This window comes from Cibotium barometz, chromosome 3 (assembly GCF_041138505.1).
Source record: "Cibotium barometz isolate CiBa-2024 chromosome 3, ASM4113850v1, whole genome shotgun sequence".
Taxonomy (NCBI): domain Eukaryota; kingdom Viridiplantae; phylum Streptophyta; class Polypodiopsida; order Cyatheales; family Cibotiaceae; genus Cibotium; species Cibotium barometz.
The window spans coordinates 41,442,695-41,463,929 of NC_141048.1; the positions used below are offsets into that span (position 1 = coordinate 41,442,695).

At 47.6% G+C, this 21,235-nt stretch overlaps 1 protein-coding gene across 1 annotated transcript in view; it reads right to left on the bottom strand.

The window, feature by feature from the left end:
- LOC147640072 (COP9 signalosome complex subunit 6-like) overlaps positions 1–21,235 on the bottom strand; it is a 51,738-nt gene that overhangs the window by 21,912 nt on the left and 8,591 nt on the right. The window contains exon 2 of the mRNA XM_086776757.1: positions 10,206–10,294. Coding sequence (XP_086632883.1) covers positions 10,206–10,294 — 89 coding nt within the window. The remainder of the gene's footprint in view (positions 1–10,205; positions 10,295–21,235) is intronic.

Below are 21,235 nucleotides of genomic sequence, written 5' to 3' on the forward strand. Positions count from 1 at the left end.
GCAGCATTGCAGCCTGGCACATTTGGTGAGCTAGATGCAGCAAGGCCATCGAGGGTACCCATACTCCGCCTGCTGAGTCCATCGGAAGCATTTGGCTCGACATCATTCATACCATCCATGGTGAGTGGAGGAAGCTTCAAGGAGGTTATGACCGCATGCGGCAGTGGCAGGAAGCTTTCTTGAGGCTCTGGAGGCCTGGCCCTTTTCTCACAAATAGAGGTGGTGTCCCCACTTGGCACTACAGACCACCTGGGTGGTGGTTTCCCCCCACCCCCCACCCCCCACCCCCCCCTATGAGATAGCCTTCTCCTCACAGAGCGACCAGCCAGAGGAGAAGGGTCTCTTCCCATGTGATTCCCGCCCCGTATATGAGGCGAGTTTGTATCTAGCCCTTCGTGGTTGTATCTAGGCCTTTGTGGCTGTTTTTCATTAACTAATAGAAGGATCTTTTTCTCGGAAAAAAAAAGGCTAAATTGTAAACAATTAACTGGCTGAGAAATTGAGGTTGTGTTCTCAAGCTGAGGCAGGTTTGATGGGTTTTGGTTCTGCCGTTAACTCCCAGCTTGGTTTCTTGAGGGTTAAGAGAACTTTGTTGCTCTACCTTGTTGTCTGTACTCGGTAACATGAATCCTAACCACAGTGCATCTCCTTGTTGACCCGAAGTGTCACTCTGCTCTGCACAGCCCAACACATTTCCTACTGACCTTGAGCATTGCTATGCTTTGCTATCGGAAACACTATCAAGGTGGTGTTCTTGTTAGTAATACCACCGTGTACAACTGAGCTGCCCATGTGGTACAAATTTTTTGGCACTGCAATATCATTTGGTGGCAATTGTGGTGGAGGCTTTTCTGACTAACAGTGTGGTCTTCATCAAGCCATTGCTGACCATTCTACAGAAAATAGTGAGTGGCCATGTTGTCATTATCCATGAGACTGCTTGACACCCATTCAGGTGTCAGAAATGAGAGACAACTGCTGTAGAGAGCAAAACGCAGATGAGAGAGGGAGAGAGAAGCTATATAAACTCTGCTATATACAATAGATCCAATATAAAAAGGTGTGGGGGGAAGGGGTGATATTAATATCACCCCTCAGTGCTGGTCGGCCAGCCTAAAAGCAGCCGACAGCACCTGTACACCTGTATGTCCACGATTGCCTAAAAAAGGCTAGTCAGCCAAAACACAACAGTCGGCCAGCACACATCAGTCGGCCAGATCTGAAAACAGCCAACAGCCCCATGACCAAAAATAAAAGGGGAAAATACCATGAAAAATATGGAAAAAATGGAGAAACACCTACTAGGCAAGCACACCCACAACAGAGGCCCTAGTGTGTAATGTACAAACAGGAGATGACTACTAACATCCTCTCTCAGCTCCTAGATGTGGAACCAACCCCAGTGAGCTAGAGTGCTGCTGGTGCAACGCCTAAGGTAGAGACTTCATGAAGAGCTCTGCCGCATTGTCCTCCGTCGAACAATAAACAAGCAAGATGTCACCAGCCAAAATCTCCTCACGAACAAAGTGATATTGTATCTCTATGTGCTTGGTCCGGGGATGGAAGACCAAGCCCCGAGTAATAGCAATACAACTCTGGTTATCGCATTGGATGACTGTGGGTTCCTTCTCTGGAAACCCAATCTTGCCAAGCAACCTCCGCAGCCACACAATCTCACAAGGAGCACCACAAGCAGCCTCTGTAGACGACAAGGCAATAGTTGGCTGCCTCTTGCTGCTCCATGAAATAGCTCCTGAGCCTAGGGTAAAACCATAGCCTGATGTAGATCTCCTCGTGTCTGGATCTCCTCCCTAATCTGAGTCACTAAACTTGGAGTCGGACTCCATTTATCGATCCCCCTCTAGTGTCATAGAAGGGTCCAAGATTCTTCATAGCCTGCAGATACCGCAAGATCCACAATCCTGTGTCCCAATGAGTCTTCAAAGGCGGCTGCATGAATGAGCTCAACAGCCCCACAGGAAAGCTCAAGTCCAATCTGGTGTTCAGCAACCAAATCAATGAACCAACCAGCTTCCGGTACAGAGAGGCATCAACTGGCTCACAAGGATCATTCACTGTAAGCTTCGTGTTTGGGTCCATCGGTGGAGTAATAGACTTGCAGTTCTCCATCCCAAAGGCCTCAAGCAACTCATGAACATACTAGTGCGCTGAGAGAAAAAGAACCCCCTCTGGGTCTGCCAAATTTCCAATCCCAAGAAGAAATGGAGTAAGCCTAAGTCGGTTATCTCAAACTCCTTTGACAAGGTTCACTGCTATGTGCTCCACATGACCGCAAGTGAGAATGAGATCATCCACATAAAGGATAATCAACGTGACCAAACCGCGTTCCCGAAAGAGATACAAGTTAGGATCTACAATTGATCTCTGAAATCTTGTCCGTAGAGAAAAGTTCTGATTCCAAGCCCTGGGAGCCTGCTGTAACACGCGGAAGCTCTGGGAGTCTTCTTTCAGCCCTAAACACTCTTGGAAAACCATGTGATGCAAAACGTAGATATAGAGAGAGAGAAGAGAGAGAGAGAGAGAGATGTGCTGAAAATTTAGTATATTCGTATGTTACAAAAAGGTACCCTAATCTACAGCCATTGGCTACCTTACATAAAAGGTGGTAAACACCAAAACAGTCCTACTATTGGGACCCACTCCCTAGTGGAGTGAATGAACACAATGAAGAGCATCCTTGCTATTTATAGGCCTTCTTGAATACTTGGAATACTGGCCGACTGCTGGTCGGCCAGCCTACTGTGCATTAAATGCCTTAAACGCTGTCCGACTGGTCTCAAGTCCATACACACTATAGCGCCTGCAGCCGACACACCTCTGGCACAGCTGACGTCATCCTTCATGCAACCGACAGTCCTTTCTGGCAGCCGACAGCCTCTTCCATGCCTTGCTCCAAGTCCAATACTACCAAACAGCAGCCCTTGCTCCAACTTCTGGTTCTTATCGGGTTCAAAGTCTTTATCTAGCTGCCTCTTCTGGATCAGCGTCTGAAGATTGTCCATGGCATTGATCATGCACATGACATCCCCCTCTGCTAAACTTGATGACGGGAATCCAACCTGCTCTTGGATGACTGTCATCATCCCAATCCTTTTCCCGAAGTCCCTCTGTCATCCATCCATCCCTGGCAACCCCTTTTTTCTGAAAGCCCGGCCTGTTCTCCAAACCACTCTCTCTCAGACGAAGATCTATGCATCAAGTTCCATCAAGTCCACAATCCATTCCTGCCCTGACTTTGAACACCGTCTTGGTCTTCATTCTTGAGAAATGAGTCTGGCACTCTCACATCACCCTTGGAGGATAAACCTCCCTTGGGACCGTTGCCTGAGAACCTATCTGGCTCACAAGACTGCCATCCCCTTTGGCACTGTGGAACACCACCAACAAACCTCCTGGGAGTTCTTCCCGCTTCTGTGTTCCTTGCCTTGGGCTTCATATCCGTGTACTTTCCTGTACCTTGGACCTGTACACCATCATATGGGACTGAATCAGTGTTTGGCTTTGTTGAGCCTGATGCTCTGATACCAATGTAACACGTGGAAGCTCTAGGAGTTCTTTCAGCCGTAAACACTCTTGGAAAACCATCTGATGCAAAATGCAGATATAAAGAGAGAGTAGAGAGAGAGATGTGCTGGAAATTCAGTATATTCATATGGTACAAAAAGATACCCTAATCTACAGCCATAGGCTGCCTTACATAAAAGGTGGAAACACCAAAACAGTCCTACTATTGGGACCCACTCCCTAGTGGAGTGAATGAATACAATGAAGAGCATCCTTGCTATTTATAGGCCTTCTTGAATACTTGGAATACCGGCCGACTGCTGGTCGCCCAGCCTACTGTGCATTAAATGCCTTAAACGCTGTCCGACTGGTCTCAAGTCCATACACACTGTAGCGCCTGCAGCCGACACACCTCTGGCACAGCTGACGTCATCCTTCATGCATCCGACAGTCCTTTCTGGCAAAAAGGTACCCTAATCTACAGCCATAGGCTGCCTTACATAAAAGGTGGAAACACCAAAACAGTCCTACTATTGGGACCCACTCCCTAGTGGAGTGAATGAATACAATGAAGAGCATCCTTGCTATTTATAGGCCTTCTTGAATACTTGGAATACTGGCCGACTGCTGGTCGCCCAGCCTACTGTGCATTAAATGCCTTAAACGCTGTCCGACTGGTCTCAAGTCCATACACACTGTAGCGCCTGCAGCCGACACACCTCTGGCACAGCTGACGTCATCCTTCATGCATCCGACAGTCCTTTCTGGCAACCGACAGCCTCTTCCATGCCTTGCTCCAAGTCCAATACTACCAAACAGCACTCCTTGCTCCAACTTCTGGTTCAAAGTCTTTATCTAGCTGCCTCTTCTAGATCAGGTCTGAAGATTGTCCATGGCATTGATCATGCACATGACACCTGCTTAAGACCATACAAGGCCTTCCGCAACCTATAAACCATCCCCTTTGATCCTAGAACCTCAAAGCTTGGAGGCTGCTCAACATATACCTCCTCCTGCAAGTCACCGTTAAGGAACGCGGATTTTACATACGTCTGATATACGGGCCACCGCTAAGAAGAGGCAAGGGCAAGAACGGTCTGAATCGTGTTCATCCTTGCTGTCGGTGCAAAGGTATCCTCATAGTCGATGCCAAGCCGCTGAGCATAATCCTTAGCCACAAGTCTGGCTTTGTGCTTGTCCACCGACCCATCAGACGTATACTTGATCTTAAAGACCCACTTGACACCAATGACTGACCGTTTTGACGGCCTCGGAACCAACTCCCAAGTTTTATTCTTCTCTATGGCATCCAGTTCCACTTGCATGGCTTTCCTCCAAGTCTCCTGAGAAAGAGCTTCCTTCACGGAAGTAGGCTCTTTGTCCCGAATGATAGTTTACCTGAGAGCTCCGCTAAATGACTTTTGTCACGAACTCTGTGCGATCTTCGAGGTCCGTCCTCTCTGGTCCACTCGGAGGGAAGCTCCATAACACCTAACTCCCGAAGGGTGTCTAACAACCACCTTGGTACTCGAACAGAACACGGAGCCTGCTGCTACTACTCGGGCTCATCTCCAACCGCGTGCTCAACTTCTACAACTAACTAAGACTGTCTAGTTGGAACAATAGACTGGGAATCATCCTCAGACTCATTTGGGTCTCCAAGAAGTGGCAGCTCATCAACAGTGGAAGCTAGAACATGCTCATCAAAGACAACATCTCTGCTGACAACAACCTCGTTTCGCTCCGAGTCATACAACCTATAGCCTTTGGAAAGAGAATCATATCCCACAAATACAAGCTTCCGGGACCTCAAGTCAAGCTTCCCCCTCTGCTTCTTTGGAATGTGAACGAAGGCATCACTCCCAAACACACAAAAATGGGAGTCATTTGGTTTCCTACCAAAATAAGCCTCAAATGGAGTCATCTTTGGTACTGAAGTCGTCGGAGATCAGTTGAGGATGTGGACAGCCGTAGCCACAGCCTCTCCCCAAAGTGGACGAGGAAGATCACGATGCTCCAGCATCGTCCTCGCCATCTCCACCATAGTCCAGTTCTTTCACTCAACCACTCCATTCTTTGAAGGCGAACCTGTATTGACCAGCTCCCGCTTGATGCCATGTTCCGCACAAAACCGCACAAACGCATTAGAAGAGAACTATCCTCCTTTGTCAGCCCGAAGAGTCTTTAGCTGCAATCCAGACTCCTCCACCATAACATGCCACTCCTTGAACCGAGCAAAACCTTGGTCCTTCTAGGAAAGGAAATAAACCCATGTGAATCTCCTACAATCATCAACAGGTAGCATAAAGTACAAAGCACCTCCCAAGGATGGGGTCTGCATAGGTCCACATAAGTCAATGTGTACCAACTCCAAAGGTTTTGAAGCCCGCCTAGAAGCCTACTTCAAAAAAGATTACCATGAATGTAAGAACTACAACGTCCCTGCCTGCTGCCAACATCTGGCAAGCCATCAACCAACTAGTCCCGGAAAGCCCGCCGCAACGCATCCACATTCAAGTGGCCAAAACGGAAGTGCCACAAGTCACTAATCTGAGTGTCTGTCAGAGAAGAGAGTGCTAAGAGTTTGTAGATACCGTTCTCCACTCCGCCTTCCCATACAACCTGGCCTGTTTCTTTGTCCCGTAGAGCAACAAAATGCTCCTCAAACTCCACCCGGAAGCCAGTCTTGCAAACCTCATGCACTGACAATAGATGAAAACCAAGTGCGGGGACGTAAAGAACACGAGAGGAATGCTTCCCCCATTTGCCATCGGGAATGATCTCCATCCTGCCCTCACTGTGAATCGGTATAGTGAATTGTCGCCAATGAAAATGCGATCTGACTACCGTTTAAGATCTTGTAAAAACTCTCGAGAAGGAGTCATGTGCCTGGAAGCACCACTATCGAGAATCCACTCCCAAGTATCCCCGGCGGTGAAACCAACTGCCTCCCCGCTCGAAGAATATGAAGCATCTCTGTCCAAAATCTCCAAGTGCACAAAGGCTGGACTCTTTGCAGCTGAAGCTGAAGAATTAGCACTCTTCCTGGTACTCCGCTTAGGACATTTTCACCAATAGTGGCCTTTCTCACCACAATCATAACAAGTCCACACGACCTTCAATTTATCACGGTCTGAGTCGGACTTCTTCTCGAAGGCTTCTCCGATGAAGACTTCCCTTTGCCCTTATTGTTGTTGTTGTTACGGCCTTTCAACCGCTGGCCAGTCAAGGCCTCAGAACCTCCGCCCTGCGCAAAGTTCGTAAAACGCTCTTCCTGGTTCGAGACCATAGGCACAAGCTTCTCCCATGTGATGATGTTGAGCCTGCCACTGGTAATCAAAGAGGAGTAAAAAACTAAGTATTGAGAGGGCAAATGAGACAACAAAGTGATGACCATATCCACTGAAGATATCTCCTTCCCAACCTGAAGAACCTCCCGCTGAAGAGCCTGCAACTTGTTGATGTGCACCCACATTGTCGAAGACGTAGCAAGATTCATCACCCGCATTTGCACTTCCAAGGAGATCCGCTTCATGGGTGATACCCTGTTATACAGAGAAGCCAAATGCTGCCAAATCCCTCTGGCCAACATTATATGTTTGATATGATTAATCACCTGTAGTATGCAATTAAGGAAGATGAAAGAACGCACACGGGCATTGACACGATCCCACAACCGTGCCGGAGCCTCCCTGATAAGCATAAGAAGAGGTAGCAGATATACGCATGTGTAAAGGCAACAGGATCCAGAAGTTGTGCCTGTGCGACATGCAATGTAAGCTACAAAAGTGAAACTCATCAATGGAGGATCCGATGATGAGGAAAAATCAGCAATGGGAAAAGCTGAAAATGGGGCTCGAGGCGGGCATCAGCCAATGCTATGAGAGAATAGGTAAACTCTCAGCGATGCCATGATCGGTGGCATGTATGGCAAATGTAAAGATGCATAATCCCACAATGAATAATATACATGTGACATGTCAAAACCATGAGAGCAAGCCAACACTGGCCAAGTGTGTAAAAGGCACTCCCAGTAAACATCACATGTGAGAAAGCGTCTAGCATAGACCAGCATAAGGGTCAACAAGCATGAAAGGCATCTCCAGTAGACATCACATAAGAGAAAGCATCTAGCATAGACCAGCATAAGGGTCAACAAGCATAAGTGACCATGAGGCATCACTAACTGCATGTGGGCAAGTAGAATCCCCCCCTGAAATGCATCTGCCAGACAATGCATACCATGGAGTACAGACTATAAAGCATAGTGCATCAGAAGACATCTCTGCAGGCAATGAAGATGTAAGTGTGGATAACCAATGGACTGAAAGGGAACTCCTTCACTACGAGAATACATATGCATGTCCCAAATCTGCAAGTTTACTGCACAATGATGCAAATCTGTCAAAGTGTCCACAATGGCATACATATACTGCAGCAAACCACAAATGTATACATGTGCCGTGAAAAACACAATCAGCTCACACCTATAAGAGCTGCAAGTGCTCAAATCCTGGCAGATCAAATGTAAATTGGTCGAATGCTCCAAAAATGGGCTCAATGTAGAAAAGCCCTAATTTTTAGGCAACCAATTAGACCACATCTGAACCGGATCTGCACCTGTAAATCTGCTAATGCGTTTGTCACCTGTACCAAGTGCTGCAATGCCCAAAAATTGGGGAAAATGCCCCAATGCCAACCACATGAGCCTGTAATACCCATAAAATTTGGAGAAAATGCCCCAATGCCAACCAAATGTGCCTGTAATACCCAAAAATTTGGGGGAAATGCTCCAATGCCAACCAAATGTGCCTGCAATACCCAAAATTGCCTGCAAATAGTGCCAATTTCTGCAAAATAGTGCCAATTTTTGCAAAATCCCCAAATTTCCAGTGTAATTATGCACCAAATCTGCTGAAATCAATGCAAATGTTGCAATTGCAGGAGCTAATTTTCCAGCAATTTTTGAATTTTTGAAAAATTGCAGGAAAAAAAAATCAGTAAGAAAATTATTGAGCTTGCATTGGACGCCTTCAACAAGGCAGGTAGCAGGTACAGTAGGCACACAGCAGTACGGGCAGGTACATGAGGCGGTGCAATACGGGCAGCGCAGGGGCGGAGCAGGACGGCACAGATCTGGGGCAGTGAAGGTGGCTTCGACGGGCAGCGACGGCGCAAGTACAAGTCGACGGCAGATCTGAAGTGGATCAACACCGTACAGGTGATGGCGGGCAGGCGACGGCGATGCAGGCAGCGCTATTGCAGGCAGCAACTGACAAATCTAAAGGCGGGGATAGCTGCAAACGCAGATCTGTTGGGCGACAGATCTGAACAACGGCGGCGGCGGCGGCACACGCAGAGGTCGGCGCGCAGATCTGAGTGGCGCCGCCGCCGCCGCCGCACAAAGGGCGGCGCACGCAGAGCGGCGGCGGCCGTAGCGCACAGAGAGGGCGTACGTTCGGTAACGGCTGGCAGTTGAGGACGGCAGGGCAGCTACAGGGTGGAAGGACAGTAGGGAAAACCCTAACCCTAATGCAACAAAACCCTAATGCAGGATGTGTGCAATAGGCTGAAGCTCAAGCTCTGAAGGGCAGCAGGAGGCAAACCCTAACCCTAACCCTAACCAGGCTCTGATACCAATGTTGGGTAGGAGGGAAGCTAGCCCGCACACACACACACACACACACACACACACACAACCTCAAGCGCAGAGAAACGTGAGAGTGCTGGAAAAGATGTACTCAATAATGATATGAAATGAAAGTACAAGTGAGTACTAAAAGGCCTAGGGCAAAGTGCCCAACACACATAAGTGTGTTCACACGGGGAAAGAACCTGTGTCCAATCACAGGGAAAAAGTGCCCGTGAGTAAGCTAGGTTCACACCTGAACTAGCCGGGAGTGGACATGACCAACACGTACTACTGCCCCATGACCAAAAATAAAAGGGGAAAATACAAGGAAAAATAGGGAAAAAATGGAGAAACACCTAATGGGCGGGCACACCCACAACAGAGGCCCTAGTGTGTAATGTACAAACAAGAGATGACTGCTAACATGAGGCCACCTTCCACAAGGCCCTACTCCCATGTATCATCCAGAATCTCTCCCTTGTTCTAACACACACAATTCAGAGGTGGAGCTAATGCATGTGACATCCTTTCTTGCTTATTTTGAAACATATTTTATGGACCATGTTAGGAGTAATATCGATTAACAGTCAACAACTAGAGAGTTACTTGATAACCCAATAAAAGAAGGTTGGTGGGCCTATATAAATGAGAAATGAGCACATGAGACGAGCCATCAGTTTGTGAAACTAGATCTAGACTAGCCCTTGAGACAGGTCATGGATTCCCAAACCCAAGAGTATGCAGATTTACTCTGCGATGTTGTAGGACATAAGATTCAAATGAGTCTTCCAATAGTGCTCACTGCCTTTCACCCGGAAAAAGCAATGATGGAGAGATGGTGGTCAAGATTCAATGATGAGAAAAAGTTGGTAAGCTCATTGATTCTTTGAGTGGGGTCGAATTTTGACAACATCTTTGTAAGGTGCTCAACCATGTTTTGAGGACATCTGTCATTTCCAAGAAAACTTTTCTTCCATATCGAAGAGGATATTTTATTGCTTCCTAAACAAGCACCCGTAAAACAGTAAAGCCCAAAGATCATTCTTACAGTCTTATGAATCTGCATGTCAGTCTCTTGAATGTTGCTGCCTGTAGAATACCACCCCAAAATGTCATATTTTGGAAAGACTTTCTTGTCTGCAGACAAACATTTTGAAAGTTAAAAATAGACTTTCAATAATGCATAGTTCTTGTGCCTACAAGAAAGCCTAAAACACAAACCCTTCACATTGATCTTGGAGACAAACAATTGGTATAAAATAAACAGGCATTGAAATATGTGGGTATAATAATATCTAGGTTTACTGCAACATTAGTTAAGAATGGCTAAATGATGCTGTAAAGATCTTTTCCATCATGGATTTCACATTAATATGTAATGTATTTTTATCCTTTAAAAAATGTTGGGTTCAAGCTTATGACTTTTGATGGAATGGAAAGTGAGGTAACTACTCAAGCAAGAGCCTGCCAACCATATGTCATCTACTTAATCCTAGAGGATTGGGAATCAGTTCAATGCCTTTCAGAAGAAATTTCTAGTGTCTGAAAAAAATGAGTTCTTTTCTATTTTCAAGTACAAGCGGTAGAATCAAAAGTTAATGGGTTTTAAATTTGTGTTATCTTCTTGATTGCTGATGGCAAGATCGTCGAATAGGGACTCGCAGCCTATCAGACAAAGGTGATGGCAGTGTGGAACTGCAATTCAGATCCAGGGCGTTTTGAGGAGGTGCTGGGAGATCGGGACATTATTTTTCTCACAGAGACACACCAGAGTCGAGAGAAGTTTGCCGAGGGTGACAGGCTATACATGGGAGTCTACCTTTAGAGGACAGACTAGATGGGCAGGAGGTGTTCGAGGATCGGGGGGAGTGGCTGTACTTTTTAGGGAGGAGCTCCGGCCACGTGTTACAGTGATGAGCCGAGATGAGGAGGCTGGGTTCATGTGGGTCAGAGGCAGCTCACGGATATGAGGGCGGTATATATTGCTGTATGCTATTTCTCACCAGATGGCTCACTTTTTGCTCAGGGGAAGCGTCTGTCAGAATACGAAGCGGAGATGATGACCAGATCTGGGAACACAAGAGCAAAACGCATGCAGAAAAAATACAGCAGAAGAGAGAGAGAGATGTAGGCGTGTAACTCTGCTCTGATATACACAAGAAGATCCCGATATGATACAATGAGTGGTATGGGGATGGGGGCCTATTTATATGCCCCCACGTGTGCTGTAGGCAGCCGACTGTTGCTGAATCTCCACGACCAGCTAAAAACAGCCAGTCGGCCAGTGTATCAGCAGTCGGCCAACTCAGTAAGGGAGTCGTGGACCAGTGCCTTCAGTCGGCCAGCAACTGGGCCCTCCCGCCACCTCAGGGCTGCCTCCCAAGCCACAGAAAAATGGGAAAAAATAAGGGAAAAATGCGGGGAGCGAGGAAAAATGATAAAACACCTCATAAGGGCGGGCACACCCACAACAAAGGCCCTAGTGTATAAATCTAGACAGGAGATGACTTCTAACACCCCCTCTCAGCTCCTGGCTGTGTAACCAACCACTGGGAGCTGGGATGGCGCCTGAGCAAATCCTGAGAGAGCGACTTCGTGAAGAGGTCCACCGTACTCTCCTCCATCGAACAGAACTCTAGCAAGATGTCATCAGCAACGATCTGTTCACAAACAAAGTGCCTCTGGATGACCATGGGTTCCTCCAATGGAAGCCCAAACCTACAATGCAACCTCTGCATCCTCACCACCTCACAAGCAGCATCACAAACAGCCCGATACTTTGCCTCTGTTCTCGACAAGGCAAAAGATGACTGTCTCCTACTGCTCCAAAAAACTGCTCCTGGGCCTGAAGTAGATCTCCTCGTGTCCTGATCCCTCCCCAAACCGAGTCACTCCAACCGTGGAGTCGGACTCCATCCAACAATCCCCCTCCTGTGTACAAGAGTCCTTGATCCTTCGCATGCCGCAGAAACCACAGGAAACGCAATCCTGCCTCCCAAAGAGTCATCTGCAACCACGAGCTCAACTGCCTCATCAGGAAGCTCCCGTCCAATCTGGTGTCCATCAACCAGATCCATGAACCATACAGCTTCTGAGTCACAGAGACATCACACTGCTCACAAGGATCAACACCTGTTACGGTGCACAAACAAGTCCTGGAAACCTGATGAAACCTGTCAACCACCCCCTCTGAATCCGGAACCACAAAGCCTGGAGAAACCACCTCCTTTTGCAAGTAATCACCTGCCACCTACATGGCTTTCCGAAAGGTCCCCGTGGAAAGAACTTCCTCAACTACTGGAGGTTCTTTGTCCCGAATACTACGAGACATCAGAGCATAAGTGACCTGTTCAGCTTCCTCTGACTGACGAACACAAGAACTACCAACATCAGTACTGGAAAGTTCCTGCCAACTGCTGCCATCTACTGGTAAGCTATCCACCATCTGGTCTCGGAAAGCCTGTACCTGCAACGTATCCACACTTGAGTGACCATTACCAGACTACCACTCATCACAACCCTGAGGACCTGGGAGAGAGAGTACTGAAAGCTTGTAAACTCCATTCTCCACTCCACCTTCCCAAACCACCTGGCCTGTTGCTTTGTCCCAGAGAGCAACAAAATGCTCATCAAACTCCACCCGTACGCCAGTCTTGCAAACCTGATGCACTGACAACAGATGAAAACCAAGTGCCGGAACATTCAACACCTGGGAGGAATGCTTCCCCCCTCTGCCCATCGGGAACTATCTCCATCCTGCCCTCACTGTGAACTGGGATAGTGGACGTATCCCTAGTAAGAATATGACCAGAAAGCCTGCAGAGATCCTGTAAACCGGAACGGGAAGGAGTCATGTGCCTGGAAGCACCACTATCGAGAATCCACTCCCGAGTATCCGTTGCGGAGAGTCCTCCAATCTCCTCCTTGCCTGAAGAAAATGAAACATCGGTGTCCATCACCTCCAGGTGCTCAAAAGCCGGAGTCTTCATGATTGCTGCTGAGGAATCTTCACCCTTCTCGGTCTTCCGCTTGGGACACTGCCTCCAATAGTGGCCTTTCTCGCCACAATCATTACACGTCCTCTCTGCCTTCAGTTTCTCGCGGTCAGCGTCGGACTTCTTCTCAGAAGACTTCTCCAATGAAGCCTTCCCTTTGCCCGAGTTACGGCCTTTCGACCATTGGCCAGTTAAGGCCTCCGAACCTCCACCCTGAGGAGGGTTCGTGAATCATTCCTCCTGGTCCAGGACCATGGGCACAAGCTCCTCCCACGTGATGGTGCTGAGCCTGCCACTGGTAATCAAAGACGAGTAAAATGGTGAGTACGAAGAGGGCAAGTGTGACAGCAACGTTATGGCCATGTCCTCTGACGATATCTCCTTCCCAGCTTGAAGAACTTCCTGCTGAAGAGCCTGTAGCTTGTTAATATGCTCCCGCATCGTCGACGACTTTGCAGGGTTCATAACCCGCATCTGTACTTCCAAGGAAATCCTCTTCATGGGCGATACCCTGTTGTAAAGTGAGGCCAAATGCTGCCATATACCTCTGGCCAGCGTCATATGCTTTACATGATTGATTACCTGTGGTGTGCAGTTGAGGAAAATAAACGAACGGACCCTGGCGTTGACACGATCCCACATCTGTGTCTGAGCCTCCCGGTCCTTTCGGATTGACGGTAACTCCCCTTCCTCTACTTCCGGCCGTGGAACACCAACAACGACGAAATCAGCGAGGTCGTAAGACTCCAGAACAGATTCCATCATAACCTTCCATATGCCGTAGTTGCTCCCGTCCAACTGACGGTCCACCGGGAACGTGGGGAGTGTCGGGATCTTCACATGTCTCTCGGCCATCTCAAACAGATCTGCCATTGCGGGGATGTACTCTGAAAAGGGTGGTTGGGTGGGAACAAAGAAGAACTAATACCTGCAAGTGGCTATCCAGCAAATCAGCCCACCGTCCTCTTGCTTCTCCTCTTCCCGAACAGTCCAAAACAGTCCACCAATCAGCCACAAAACAGTCCCCCTCTTGCTCACACAAATCCCAAGACCTATCTAGAGCCTAGGGCTCTGATACCATGTCAAAATACGCAGCGGAGATGATGACCAGATCTGGGAACACGAGCAAAATGCATGCAGAAAAAATCCAGCACAAGAGAGAGAGAGATGTAGGCGTGTAACTCTGCTCTGATATACACAAGAAGATCCCGATATGATACAATGAGTGGTATGGGGGTGGGGGCCTATTTATATGCCCCCACATGTGCAGTCGGCCTGCTGTAGGCAGCCGACTGTTGCTGAATCTCCACGACCAGCTAAAAACAGCCAGTTGGCCAGTGTATCAGCAGTCGGCCAACTCAGTAAGGGAGTCGTGGACCAGTGCCTTCAGTCGGCCAACAACTGGGCCCTCCCGCCACCTCAGGGCTGCCTCCCAAGCCACAGATGAGGGGTTGCGAAAGCAAATGCCTAATGCTTTGTTGATCCGTCTTGATAAGAAATTCAGAACCGATTAGGTAATGCTTCCAGATTTTCAAAGCATGCACTACTGCTGCTAATTTCTTGTCAGATGTGCTATAATTTTGCTCTGCAGGCTTAAGCTTTCTACTCTGATAAGCAATAGGATGGTTGTCTTGCATAAGAACAGCTCCAAATCCTTTGCCACTAGCATCAATCACTACTATAAAGAATGGTCTTTGAAAATCAGGTAGTGTTAGAACTGGTGCTTGTGTTAAAGCATTCTTGAGTGTTGCAAAAGATTTATCTTGTTTTTCAGTCCAATTGAAATTTGTAGCTTTCTTAAGGAGTTCAGTCAAAGGATGAGCAATATAAGCAAAATTCTTGACGAACTTCCTATAATAACTTCCTAAGAAAATTGAGTGTATAGCTTCTTGGCCTAAGCCTAGGCCGAGATAGATGTATCAAAAGATTTATATTCCTTGCCAAGACCACCCAAGGTAATATCTACCAAATCATCATCAAGCATGGGGGCATTAATTGTTGCCAATGCATCTGCAAACTTCTTTATTTCTTGCACATAGTCATGGATGCTCCTTCTATTCCGCTTCACATTATGTATCTGTTGTCGCAACTGAGACTTGCGAGCACTCGTGTCTGTATCAAACAACTTCACCAATGTATCCCATGCATCCTTGGGAAAATGGGAAAAAATAAGGGAAAAATGCGGGGAGTGAGGAAAAATGATAAAACACCTCATAAGGGCGGGCACACCCACAACAAAGGCCCTGGTGTATAAATCTAGACAGGATCACTTTTTGCTCAGGGGAAGCGTCATAGAGATCAGATGGAGGATACAGAGGAGCATGAGGATGCTATAGCAGAGGAGGGGGAGATATTCACAGCATTGTCGGAGGGGATAACGGAGTATAGGAGGAGGGGGGATATTTTGCTAGTGGGAGACTTTAATGCCAAGACCCAGAGTAGATAGTGTGAGGTGTATGACATGGAGGATCCACATTTGAGGGGGCTGGATGAAGAGGACCTTGGGATATAGAGATCTTTGGAGGATCAAGGGGAGATCAAAAAACACGGGAGACAGCTATTGGTGTTTGGTGCACATCATCGGCTCATCATTTATAATGGGCTCGAGAGGTGGCCAAGCTCAGGAGCCTACACTTGTTTTCCATATGGAGGAGGGAGGAGGACTGTTTGTTAGCAGTCATCTCCTGTCTGTACACTATGTCAGGGCCTTTGTTGTGGGTGTGCCCGACCAGCAGCCTGGGGCCATATAAAATGGCCCCTTGCACCCCCACATTGTTCATTGTGTATTCCGGGATTTCTTTGGTGTATATAGCAAAGTTACAGTAGCTTCTCTCTCTCTTGCATCTGTGTATTGCTCTCTACAGCAGTTGTCTTCATTTCCGCTGTGCATTCTGACATGGTATCAAAGCTCCTGGTGGCTTGAAGCTTGGAGACAGTGGGACGTCGAGGGTTTGCTGATTTAGGTGCTGATTGGAGACTATTTTGGGCTGTACGGGACTTGGAGATCAGGTAGAAGGCGGCCATCATCGTTGGACAGCCACCTTGCATTGCTGATTGGAGACTATTTTGGGCTGTACGGGACTTGGAGATCAGGTAGAAGGCGGCCATCATCGTTGGACAGCCACCTTGCATTCTATTTGCAGCCTCTTCTCCTTCTTTTTTCCCACCCACCCTCCCTTCACAAGACCCTGTGAACCCTTGAGATGGCAGATTTGCTTGAGATGGCTGAGAAGCACATGAAGATCCCGACACTCCCCGTGTTCCCGATGGACCGCCAATTGGATGGGAACAACTACGGCATATGGAAGGTAATGATGGAATCTGTTTTGGAGTCTTATGACTTGGCTGATTTCATTGTTGTTGGGGTTCCACGGCCGGAGTTAGAGGACGGGGAGTTACCCTCTATTTGGAAGGAACGGGCGGGAGGCACAGGCACAATTATGGGATTGTGTCAATGCCAGAGTCCGTTCTTTCATCTTCCTCAATTGCACACCACAAGTGATCAATCATATAAACCATATGACGCTGGCCAGAGGTATTTGGCAGCATTTGGCTTCTCTCTACAACAGGGTATCATCCATGAAGAGAATCTCCTTGGAAGTTCAGATGCGGGTGATGAATCCTGCAAAGTCGTCAACGATGCGGAAGCATATCAACAAGCTACAGGCTCTTCAGCAGGAAGTTCTCCAGGCAGGGAAAGAGATATCATCAGAGGATATGGCCATAACGTTGCTGTCACATTTGCCCTCTCAGTACTCAGCCTTTTACTCTTCGTTGATCACCAGTGGCAGGCTCAGCACCATCACATGGGAGGAGTTTGTGCCCATGGTCTTGAACCAGGAAGAGCGATTCACTAACCCTCCACAGGGCGAAGGTTTTGAGGCCTTAACTGGCCAACGGTCGAAAGGCCGTAATAACAACAACAAGGGCAAAGGGAAGGCTTCATCGGAGAAGTCTTCTGAGAAGAAGCCCGACTCAGACCGAGAGAAACTGAAGGCCGAGAGGACCTGTAATGATTGTGGCGAGAAAGGCCACTATTGGAGGAAATGTCCCAAGCGGACTGGGAAGAGTGCTAATTCTTCAGCTTCAGCTGCAAAGACTCTAGCCTTTGTGCACTTGGAGATGTTGGACACAGATGCTTCATTTTCTTCGAGCAAGGAGGCAGTTGGCTTCACCCCAAAGGATACTCGAGAATGGATTCTTGATAGTGGTGCTTCCAGGCACATGACTCCTTCCCGTGACTTATTTCTGGATCTGAAACGGCAGTCAGGTCGCATTTTTATTGGCAACAATTCCACCATACCGATACACAGTGAGGGCCGGATGGAGATCATTCCCGATGGCAGAGGGAAGAAGCATTCCTCTCGTGTTCTTTACGTCCCAGCACTTGGTTTTTCATCTGTTGTCAGTGCATGAGGTGTGCAAGACTACCCTGAGCATATAGGTTGCATACTGAGCCTCTAGCAGTAGTGCTCCATCCATCACACCCCCCCACTAGCTCAGTACTTTCATAGTTTATTTCATGTTCATTTTGTCCTTTTTCTTTTTTTTTCTGGACATCCAGAAGACATTGACAGTTGTACATTGATTTGTCTCATAGGTCGAGTTCGAGCTCTAGTAGACGTTAACACAGCTTTCTGTCTTTCTTTCTTTCTCTACTCTCCCTTCTGTCTCCGTTTTTGCATCAGCATGTTCTAAGTGGTGTTTAGGGCTGAAAGAAGACTCCCAAAGCTTCCACATGTTACATTGGTATTAGAGCTTAGGTCATCCTAGGACAACACTTAGCTTATGTTTGCTGCATGCTGAATTAGGGTTTTTGAAATTAGGGTTTGCATTTTAGGGTTTACGAGCAAGATTAGGGTTTGCGTTTTTGCGTTAAATCTGTGTTTTTGCATTAGCTTTTTGCTCATTTTCAACATAGTATAGTGCTAGTTTTCAGCCTAGCATGATCCTAGGGAGTTTAGAAAGCATGTAGAACTCTAGATTTAGGGTTTTTGGGCTGATTACAACAGAAAAAACAGCAAAATAATATCATGAGTTCAGAGGCAATGGACAATGACTTTCTCAAGACTTTGCAGAGTCATCGGGGACGGGAAGATGAAGAATGATACAAAAGGAAACAAGAACGCTATGCTGAGTATGAACAAATCATCATTGGGGCCAGGTTTAGGCAACAACTCATAGAAGAGCTTCAAGAAGAGGCGCGTCAAGGCCAACTTCTATACGAGCAAAGATGGACACAGCTCAAGGAGACATGGGCACAATTCATGGCAGCATCAACAAAGGCCAAGAAGGAATCACCTAGGGTTGTGAAGTAGCCCATGACCGAGAGCATTTACCCAACAAAAAGAGAGCTTCTAAGACGAGTTCTCAGGAGACGTGATCACAGAAAGAGGTGTTTTCGAGGAGGTGCCATTACCCGGGATGCACATGCCAGAACCAAAGCCAAAGCTAGAGCCAGAAGCCAAACCAGAACTAAACCACAGATCGAGCAAGTGGATCTTTCCAAATCCTATTTGGAGAAGGATGAGGTCAACCTGATAGTTCCCAAGGAGGTGGATCTCTCCAAATCCTATTTGGGGGAGGATGAGGTCATCTCGACAGTTTCAGAGGAGTTTTCAGAAGATCCAAAGACCAAGCCAGAGAACTTGAAGACCAAGTCAGAGAGCTTGGGGATTGAGCCGATGGATATGAAGTGCAATCTTCAATTGGACCAAAACGGAATCGGAGCAAAGGTGTATGGATTACCCCAGTGCTCCAAGCTTAGCAAGAGGGCATGTCATGTGCATCCGTTCATCCCAATGCTCATAGACATGTATATTCTCATTAGCAAATATATAGGCAGATTCAGGGGCAGATTTAGAGCAGATTTTGCAACCCTACAAGCTCCCGGAAGTGCCCAAGACATAGCCCAATGGTTGGGACACCTTTTGGGCATAGTTTGGACACAAAATATGACTTTTTGGACAATGTTTTGTGGGAAAAATAGGCAAAACCAACTTGATTACGAATTCATTCATTTTTCCTATAAATAGGATCATTAGGCATTCATTAGAATCATCATTCAAAGGTACAAGAAAGTGCACGGGTACGAAGCCCAAGGCAAGGAACACAAGATCGGGAAGAGCTCCCAGGAGGTTTGTTGGTGGTGTTCCACAAAGCCAGAGGGGATGGCAGTCCTGTGAGCCAGATAGGTTTCCGAGCAACGGTCCCAAGGGAGGATTATCCTCCAAGGGGTGATGTGAGAGTGCCAGACTCATTTCTCAAGAATGAAGACTAAGACAGTGTTTAGAGTCAAGGCAGGAACAGATTGGGGACTGGATGGAACAGATGCATATATCTTATTCAGAGTCAGAGTGGTTTTGGAGACCGGGCCGAGTTTTCAGTGAAAAGGGTTGCCAGAGATCGATGGATGACAGAGGGACTCAGGGAACAGAGTGGGATGATGACAGTCATCCAAGAACAGGTTGGAATCCCGTCATCAAGTTTAGCAGAGGGGGATGTCATGTGCATGTTTGCCCATGGACATATCCTAACGCTAGTCCAGAAGGGGCAGCCAGAAAAAGATGATAAGAACCAGAAGTTGGAGCATAAAGTGCTGTTTTGGCTAGTGTGGACTAGGAGAAGGGGACAAGGATGGCCTATCGGCTGCAAGGAGGGTACTGTCGGCTGCAAGAAGGACTTTCGGCTGAACCAGATGAGAGGCGACTGCAGGCGCATCAACATTTATTGAGAAATCTCCCAGTCGGCCAGCTCTTCTATTGTCCAAGAGCCTATATAAAGGCATAGATGCTCATTATGTTGGTCATTCACTCCACTAGGGAGTGGGTCAAGTACTAGGAGTATTTTGGGTGTTTCACCTTTTATGAAAAGGCAGCCTATGGCTGTAGATTTAGGGTACCTTCTTTTACCATATGAATATACTGAATTTCCAGCTCTCTGTCTCTCTACTCTCCCTTCTATCTGCGTTCTTGCATCAGCATGTTCTAAGTGGTGTTTAGGGCTGAAAGAAGACTCCCAGAGCTTCCGCATGTTACATGGCGAGGACGATGCTAGAGCATCGTGATCTTCCTCGTCCACTTTGGGGAGAGGCTGTGGCTACAACTGTCCATATCCTCAACCGTTCTCCGACGACTTCAGTACCGAACATGACTCCCTTCATATTTTGGCAGGAAACCTGATGTCTCCCATTTCCATGTTTGGGAGCGATGCATATGTTCACATTCCAAAGAAGCAGAGGGGGGAAGCTCGACTCGAGGTCCCAAAAGCTTGTCTTTGTGGGTTATAATTCTCTTTCCAAGGGATAGAGGTTGTATGATCCAGAGAGGAACCAGGTTGTTGTCAACAAGGATGTGGTCTTTGATGAGCATGTTCTGGTTTCCACTGTTGATGAGCCGCAAATTCTTGGAGACCCAGAAGATTCTGATGATGATTCCCAGTCTATTGTTCCAGTTGGACAGCCTCAGTCAACTGAGGAGGCTGAGCCCACAGCTGGAGATGAGCCCCCGCAGCAACAGGAGGCTCCGCGTTCTGTTCGAGTACCCAGGTGGTTGTTGGACACCCTTAGGGAGTCATGTGTCACGGAGCTTCCCTCCGAGTGGACCACAGAGGACGGACCTCGAAGATCGCACAAAGTTCGTGATAAAGGTCATTCAACGGAGCTTTTACAGGTAAACTATGCTTTGATGTCTCGTATCATGCGGGACAAAGAGCCCACTTCTGTCAAGGAAGCCCTTGCACAGGATACTTGGAGGAAAGCCATGCAGGTGGAACTGGATGCCATTGAGAAGAATAACACTTGGGAGTTGGTACCGAGGCTGTCGAAACCGTCTGTCATTGGTGTCAAGTGGGTCTTTAAGACCAAGTATACGTCAGATGGGTCAGTGGACAAACACAAAGCCAGACTTGTGGCTAAGGGTTATGCTCAGCGACGTATGGGACGTCGCGAGGAGGAGATTGGTCGGTACGTCAACCTAGTATGCTCAGCTCGTGGCGCGGTGGGGACAGCCAAGACTGTGGGCTTGCCCACGGCTGTCATGGTTGGGAGGTGAGTCAGGCCTACACCCCCTTGTTGTTTGTTTGT